Source organism: Elephantulus edwardii, unplaced genomic scaffold, assembly GCF_000299155.1.
Source record: "Elephantulus edwardii isolate Elephantulus edwardi_28Jun2011 unplaced genomic scaffold, EleEdw1.0 scaffold00117, whole genome shotgun sequence".
NCBI lineage: Eukaryota > Metazoa > Chordata > Mammalia > Macroscelidea > Macroscelididae > Elephantulus > Elephantulus edwardii.
The window spans coordinates 1,687,697-1,696,485 of NW_006399867.1; the positions used below are offsets into that span (position 1 = coordinate 1,687,697).

At 48.4% G+C, this 8,789-nt stretch overlaps 1 protein-coding gene across 1 annotated transcript; it reads right to left on the bottom strand.

The window, feature by feature from the left end:
* Positions 1-4,411: 4,411 nt before the first annotated feature.
* On the bottom strand, positions 4,412-7,883 carry CHP2 (calcineurin-like EF-hand protein 2). The gene is made up of 7 exons (XM_006892630.1): positions 7,817-7,883; positions 7,214-7,286; positions 7,022-7,102; positions 6,790-6,920; positions 6,202-6,263; positions 5,026-5,148; positions 4,412-4,465 (listed from the first exon to the last, which is right to left on the bottom strand). The coding sequence occupies exons 1-7, from the start codon at positions 7,881-7,883 to the stop codon at positions 4,412-4,414; spliced, it is 591 nt and encodes a 196-aa protein (XP_006892692.1).
* Positions 7,884-8,789: the final 906 nt, after the last annotated feature.

The window sequence follows — 8,789 nt, forward strand, 5'->3', positions numbered from 1 at the left end:
AACTGACTGACATCATTACTCCTCAATAATTTGGAGAGGTCCCTAACTGCAGGCTTTCCCAGTGCAATACGTCTCTTGGTTTCCTGACTGCTATTACCAAGGGTGTTGATTGTGGATCCAAGATTAAACGCGTAACAGTTTTTGTTTTTTTAAATTTTGTGTGCGTGTACCGTCAAATCAAATCTGACTGGTACAGGAGGATATTGCGCCTCCTTCTCCGGCAGAGCATCTGGTGGATTCGAACCGTGTTCCTCTGGGATTGCAGTGCAGCTTCTTGCCACTAGGCCACCAGAGCTCCCAAAACGTGTAACAGTTTCAATCTTTTCTCCATCCATCATGATACTGCCTATTGGTCCAGCAGTAAGAATCTTTGTCTTCTTGACATTGATATGCAATCCATATTGAAGTCTGTATTCTTTGATCTTCTGCAACAAGTGCTTCAAGTTCTCCTTTCAGCAAGCCATGTTGTGTCATCTGCATAACAAAGGTTATTGATGAGTCTCCCTTCAATCCTCATGCCACATTCCTCTTTAAAGAGTCCAGCTTCTTGAATAAATTGCTCGGCATACAGGTTAAATAGGTATGGAGTTAGATTACAACCCTGACACACTCGCTTACATCTGACAGTTCTCTGTCAATATTCTGTTCTAGCCACTTTGGCATGATCTTCAATATTTTAATTCCATATACTATTAATTATATTGTTTGATAATTTCCACATTCTGTCAGATCACTTTTTTTTATTTTTTTTTTTTTTTAATTTTGTGTGCGTGTACCGTCAAATCAGATCTGACTGGTACAGGAGGATATGGCTCCTCCTTCTCCGGCAGAGCATCTGGTGGATTCGAACCGTGTACCTCTGGGATTGCAGTGCAGCTTCTTGCCACTAGGCCACCAGAGCTCCCCAAGATCACTTTTTTTGAGAATGGGAACACATATGGATCTCTTTCAGTCAATTGACCAGGTAACCATCTTCCAGATTTTTTGGTCCATTCTAGTGAGCATATCCAGGGTGTCTTATGTTAGTTGGAACTTGTTACTTGGTATATCATCAATTCTTGGGGCCTTATTTTTCCCCCAATTCCTTGAATACAGCTAGAACCTTTCCCTTAATCTCCATTGGTTCTTGATCATATCCTACTTCCTGGAATGATTTCTTGTCAGTCAATTCTTTTTGCTACAGTGACTCTGTATTCCTTCCATTTTCTTTTATTAGTATCATTATTATTTTTCCTATTTTCTTTTGATCCTTTCTGAATCATTCAAGATTTTGTCCATAGCATCCTTTAATATTGTAACTCAACACTTGAATTTGTTCTTCAGTTCTTTCAGCTGAAGAAATCCTAAGTGAATTCTTTTTATTTTCTGACTCCAACTCTTTGCACATTTCATAATAATACTTTGCTTTGTCTTCTCAAGGTGTTGCAAATGAAGTCAAAGGGTCTGAATGTTTTTATGAGAAGATAGTTATCATCAAGAAAATTTGAGAGACATTGTAATAGAAAAAAGAAAGACTAGCCATGCAGATTCTATTTCCTGTGTGATTCAGGATATGCCATCAGCACATTGCCACATCTTCCCCACCCCCCGCCCCATACCAGCTAGTAGATTTAAACTACCAGCCTTTTGGTCAGCACCAAGCCCTTAAGCATTGCACCACCAGAGCGCCATCATCTTCACTATGTTGTTAGGTTCTGTCACATCTGGTTTGACTCACAGTGATCCTACGAACAACCAATCTGAACCCTGTCCTATCTTGTGCCATCCTCATCTCCGACACATTCAAGCCCATTACTAAAGTCACCATGACAAATCCATCTCGTTGGGGGTCTTCCTTTCCTTCACTGACCCTCCATCTTTGCAAAACACTGCTGAAAATCATTTAAAAAAATGGCTAGAATAGTACATAGATAGGAAACTGCCAGTTCAAGCAGGATTTAGAAGAGGCAGTGGCACCAGAAGTACCACTGCTGATGTCAGATGGATCCTGGCTAAAAGTAAGGAATACCAGAAGAATGTCTGTCTGTGCTTTATTGACTATGCAAAGGCATTTGACTGTATGGATCATGACAAGTTATGGCTGACATTGAGAAGAATGGGAATCCCAGACCACTTGACTGTGCTCATGCGGAACCTATACTTGGACCAGGAGGCTGTTGTGTGAACAGAGCAGGGAACAGAGCTAGGAAGCTTTGGAGTAGCAAGGGAGCATGCCCAGATTGTATTCTCTCTCCATACCTACTCAGTCTACATGCTGAGCCAATTATCCAAGAAGCTGGACTCTATGAGGAGGATGATTGGCATTAACCTTGTGGCATCAGGATTGGAGGAAGACTCATCAATAGCCTGCGTTATGCAGATGACACAACCTTGCATGCTGAAAGTGAGGACTTGAAGCACATGGCAGAAGATCAAGGAATGCTGCCTTATGTATGGACTGCATCTCAATGTCAGGCAAACCAAGATTCTTACTACTGGACCAATAGACAGGTTCATGATGGTTGGAGAGGAGATTGAAACTATCAACAGCTTCATCTTGCTTGGATCCCCAGTTAACCCCATGGTAGGAGCAGTCAGGAAATAAGTTGATACATTGCACCGGGAACATCTGCAGTTAGGGACCTTTCCAAATTATTGAGGAGTAGTGGTGTCAGTTTGAAGACTAAGGTGTGTCTGATTCAGGCCATAGTCTTTCCAATTACTAGCTATGCATTTGAGAACTGGACAATAAATAAGGATGACAGAAAAGAATTGATGCCTTTGAGCTGTGGTGCTTGAGAAGAGCTCTGCACATCCTATGTACGGTCAAGAGGACCAACATGTCCTGGAAAGGGTGCTGCCAGAGTTCTCAATGATGAGGCAAGAATGATGAGGCTTTGCCTCATATACTTTGGGCATGTTGCTAGGAGGGGCCATTCTTTGAAGAGGGACATGATGCTGGGAAGGGAGGAGGGTCGGTGAAGGAGAGGAAGACTCTCAATCAGGTGCATTGACACAGTGAATGCTGCAATGGGCTCTTGGGTGTCAGAAGTGTGAGGATAGCACAGGATAAAACAGGGTTCAGATCTTTTGTTCACAGGGTCTCTATAAGTCCTGCTGAACTTGAAGGCACCTAACAACAAAATTCTAAAACAATAGGGCAAATGGTCAAGTGCTTGGCTGCTAACTCAAAGGTTGGAGACACACCTCACAGGAAGTCTGGTCATCTACTTCCAAAAAATTCAGCCCCTAAAAAACCCCATTAAAAAACAAACAAACAAAAAACCAACCCATGAAGCAGAGGTTTCCTTCAATCAGTCAATGGACAGAACTGGAGGGTTCCATAAAAGGAGCAGGTAATCCCCAAAGCGTAGAAGAATTTCACACCACAGGAAGATCCATCTTATTTTTATTCCAACTCTCTCCACACCCAGTCTCCACACACTGGCAAGTTCTCATTGTTGTTGTTTTGTCCCACTGAGTCAGAACTGATTCACAGCTAACCCTCCAGTGGGTTTTTAAAGGCAGTTAATAGCAAAGGTGGAGACTGTCCATCCTTCTCCCTCAGAGCAGCTGGTGGATTTGAACTGAGTGCCTTTGGAATTGCAGTGTAGCCTCTTACCACCAAGCCACCAGAGCTCCCTGGCATATTCATAAGGTCAATAAAAACCAACTATACAGATAGGTCTAGACTTCGTAATATTAGTGGCTAACTCTGGTTTTACCAATCAGCCTCATTCTCGCTTTTTCTGCTGAGAGCACCTCATCTGATTTTAATTACACGCTCCTTCCTCATCCTGAGGTCTTGAACTTTCCTACCCTAAGGGGTAAGCATTAACCATGGGCCTAGCCAATGAGAGCAATTAGAGTCCAAGAGGCAGGACTCTAGTCAAGGCAATAACAATCAGAGTTAAATGTTTGCCAGGAATTATTGGAAAAGGAAATCTCTTCCCAGTGAGCTAGAGGGTGAAAACTGAGAGCTGCTGATGGGTTGTTTTGGGTTTTGTTTTTTTCCCATAGAGTAGGAGCCCTGCTGAGAAGGAAGCCAGGACAGAAGAAATCCAAGCAGAGAAATGAAAAGTCACCAAGTTCTGATGACATCCTCTGGACCCCTACATGCAACTGTGCCCGAAGACCAACTTCCAGACTTTCTAATTACCTGAGACCATTATCTTGCTTTTTTTTTTTAATGCCACTTTGTGGTGGGTTTTCAGTTACTTGTAACCAAGAGATTGCTGGCTGAGTCCTAAGGCTGAAATCAAATGGGTTACTTTTTCCCAACCATCTTTCTGACTTTCTATCATTGGTCTTACATGAAGGTCAGTCTAAAAGTTAGGACAGTTTCGTTTATTGAGGTCCTGCTTCCACAGGGACTGAGCGTGGAGTTCAAGTAGATGCTGATCTGCGGGAGCTCACCAAGGACACAAAGCAGTCACTTCAGCATGCGGATGCTCATCTTCTGCTCCACGTCCATCTTCTCTAAGCACTGAGGAGAGAGGGAGGGTAGTTAAGGGATGAGAGATTGAAGCTCTTCCAACCTCCTCCCCGAGGATTCTAATCCATCCCCAACACCTACAACATACACCAACATCACTCCCTAGGAATTCCTATCTTTCTTACTTTGAACTTCATTTTGACTGTCTATCTGTGACATAGTGTGCAGCTCCTCAAGCTGCTAACCAAAAGGTTGTCAGTTCTAATCCACCAGGCAATCTCTGGGAGAAAAATGGACAAGTCTTGTCCTGTCATGATTTATCATTTCAGCAATCCAGCAGAGAGTCACTGCAAAAATAGGAGATCTGTTGTGTGGGTTCCTAATTTCAATTTTCCAGACCTTAAGGGGATTCTTGGAACTCTGGTGGTCTAAGTGGTAAGGAGCTGCACTGCCAACTCAGAGGCCTGAGGTTTGAATCCACCAGCTGGTCCACCAGGACAAAGATGGGCAAAGTCCTCCTGTGTGATTTCCAGGGTCTGGAAGCTCAGGTCTGAGTCACTTCTGATTGCCTGGGATGGTACACAGCAACAACAACAAGGGTGTAGTCTAACCTTGACAAACTCCATAAAAGACACAGCGCCATCTCCGTCTTCATCCGCCTCCTGTACTGTGCGGTCAGTGATGCTCTCCAGCTGTTCTTCTGTCACCTGTACCCCAACCATCATTCGGAGAACCTGGGAAACAAGAAGAGAAGCAGCCATAAAGAGGGGAGACACACACACACACACACCCCACCACCACCAAAAAAAAGAGGAAGCACAAACATTACTCCTCTCCACCTCCCCATGCCCCAAAAATCCATGTCTACCTCACTCCCTAAATTTCATAATCCATCTATTTTCCACACCATCCCAATCTTTCCCACCACGCTGTTGTGTAGCGGAATCAACTCATAGCTGACCCTCCAGTGGGGCTTCTGAGGCAGAAAACTGCACAGAAGGAAAAGTGTCCATCCCTTCTGCAGAGAAGCTGGTGGATTCGAACCTCGCACCCTTGAGATTGCAGCACAGCTTACCGCTAGGCCACCGGAGTTCCCTTTTCCCACTAGATCCTTCAATAATTTCCCCCAGTGGCTCTCTGCATCTCTACCCATTGCTTACTGTGCTACACTCACTTCAATGATATGCTCAAATTAATGAACCAACCCCAACCTTATGCCTTCTTTCCACTCTATCTCCCGCCTCCCCTTCCAACTGTTCCAAATTCCATGCCCCATTTCGTCCCAAAATGGAGTCAGTTAAGGTTTTGCTGTGGGAAGCTGTCCTGTGTATTATAGGTGTAACAGCGTTCCAGATCTCTACCCACGAGATGCCAGCTGGTATATCCTGCCTCACCTCAATCCCAGGTTGTAACAATTAAAAATCTTCCCAGATGTTGCAAATTATCCCCCTAGTTGAGAACAACTGATCTAGTCTTCACCTTTATCCAACTGTCCCCTTTTATCTCCTAACAAGCTCACGCTCCAACCCACTTACTCATCTCCCTTAACCACTCCATTTGCTGCCAACCCAAAGGCACGGGGTTCAAATCCACTAGCGGATCTGCAGAAGGTGGATAATTGCCTGTGTTATTTACTGCCTCTGAAAACCAGCTGGAGGGTCAGCAATGGGTCGGTTCTGACTGCACAGGACCTGAACCACCACCCAGCATCTATATACCAATCACCACAGGACATCGCTCACATCACTGCACGCTTCACACATCTCCTGCCCTGCCATTCTACCTACCTGTTGCATCTCATATTTGGAGATCATTCCATCTTGATCCAGGTCATAGAGCTGAAAGGCAACTGGGAAGAGAGTGGAAGGGGAAAAACGAAGGTGGGTCGTTCCTGTTTCTCTTCCAGCAGAAGATCACCCTGAAATAGTTGGGGGTTGGGGGGGGGTTCTTGTGCCTCTCACTGACATGGATAAATTAAATTTGGCATCTCTGTCCCCACCCAGCTGAATTCACATCCTTGGAAGCCCTGGCGGTGCAGTGTTTAAAAGCTCCGTAGGTGACAGAAGTGGCAGTTGGTGGTTTTGGTGTATCGTGGAATCAGAACAGACCTATAGCGGACCCTCAGGCGAGTTTTCAGAGGCAGTTAATTGCCCGGGAGAAGACTGCCCATTCTTCTCCCTTGGAGCAGCGGGTGGCCTTCGGGATTGCAGCACAGCTTCTTGCCACCAGAGCTGCCTAGAAGTATCAGTCTGTTCCCCTAAAGATTGGGCCTTGGGAACCCTATGGGGGTTTCTCTTCTATTCTCTTGGATTTGCAGCTGGCATGAACGTGCAGCCACTGGAGAAGGAAGCTTCAGGCTGGGGATGATAACTCACAGCGAAGTTTGTTCATTCTGCTATTGAGACGTTCAGGTTTCTTGGGGTCTTGGTCTCCTGAGTCGTCTTTTTCGACAGGGCGGAAGTGAGCCAGAACTCTGGCAAAGCCTCGGAAATCCACACTGCGATTCCTGGGGTGCAGGATGATGCAGAGGCACTGTTCACTTCGGGCCCTCTCTCTACCCCCATCCCTAACCACGTCCGCATCGCCCCACCCACAGCGAGGCCTCACCCATCAGGGAAGAAGCTCTCAATGATCCGGTCTCCCAGAGGATTCACCGCCAGAGCCCCAATCTCCTGGAGATCCATGCGGCTGTAAAATCAAAGGTCTGAGAGTTAGGCAAAACCAGATGGGGGGGGGGGGGGGGGGGGGGAAGGGTTGAGGAGGGGAAGACACGTGGGTCAGAGGGCAGCCTCCCCTCACCACAGGTAGCCTTTCTTATTCTTGTCCAGCGCGCGGAACCGATTGTAGAGGCGGACCAGACTGGCTTTCGAGACTGGGACAGAGAATGTGGGAGAGTCAAGTCAAGTGGCAAGGGGGTTTTCGGGGTGCAGCAAGGCCCCAGAGCCGTGGGTAGTGCTGCTGCATAGTCCATTCTGGGGAAACCCCTCACCTCCCTGGAGGTAGGCCAGGAGTATCCGAGGCCTAGAGCTGCTACAGCTGGTGTGATCTATCTCATTGAAGGGCCAGAGTTCGAGGCTTGGGGCTGCTGGTCTCATCTCAGCGCCGCCACCCACCCCCCCCCCGCCATGATCACTGGGTTCCCACCTCCATGGACACTGGCCCTCCTTGAACGTGGACCCCATTAATCCAGCAATACTAGACACCTGGATCTTGGTCTTCCATCTCCAGGGACCCCAGTCCTGGGCTTCTAGGGTGTTCTAGGCTCACCCAACTCTCTCCTGCGGTCCTTGGTCCTCCACACTAAAGTTCACCCCACCCTGAGCCTCCTGCGTTCCCCCTCTCCGCCCTCCGCGCCCTCCCCAGCTGCAGAGACCCGACGCCCGCGCGGGGCGCCCCACTCACAGCCAGTCTCCTGGCGGATGAGGTCCGCGTCCGGGATGGCCGTAGCGTGAGAGCCGCAGGAGCCCATGACCGAGCTGCAAACTGGAAGCTGCTAACTGGAAGCTGCTAACTGGAGAGAGCAAGGCGGCCTGGCGGACCCAGGTGTTCCCTCCACCAGCCCCGGAGGCGCGGCTGACCTCGAGGCCCCGGGGCCAAAGGCCAGGCTCCTGGCGGGAGGCCAGAAGCCCGGCGGCGTGCCTGCCCTCCCAGCCGGGAAGGAGGCGAAGAGAAAACAATGCCCCGGGCATCGGGGGCCACAGCCGGGCGCGAACAACACGTCATTTCAGCCCGGAGATCCCGCGGGTGCTGAGGGCGGTCTCCTCTCGCTCGGGGCTGCATACTCACGCAGGGTCTGTGCGAGTTCCGCCCACCGCCTCCTCCCAGGCTGGTCCTCACCATCGCCCGGGAGCCACCGCATTCACCTGCCGCGGGCGCAGGAGCCGCCACATGCCCCAGGCGCGGACGCGGGAGCGGTCACATTAACCCGGCGCGGGCGCGAGGGTAACCACTTTCCGCAGGCCCTATTTTCCCATGCGCGAAGGCTAGGACACCCTCTTTCCCGGGAGACAGACGCATGGACCTCCTGCGGAGTGCAGCTGAAAACTGCTGCACTTTGTGTAGACAGGTCCATGCCCCTTTGGGGACGCGGATGGCATGTGGGGAACGGAACTGGGCACGTTCACCTCCAGAGGGGTGACCAACCCTAGAAGAACAGAGAGGGATCGTGCTGGAGACGGGGGTCGTGGAAAGAACACTAGACTTGGAAAACTTCACATCCCAGTGAAGACTTAAGACTCAATTTGAGTTGCTTACTGTTAAATGATCCAGGAGGTATCAAAAGAAGATGGAAGGAATATACTGAGTCATTTTATAGAAGGGAATTGGCAGATACAGAAGAATTTAATGAAATAACATTTGAGCAAGAGCCTATGGT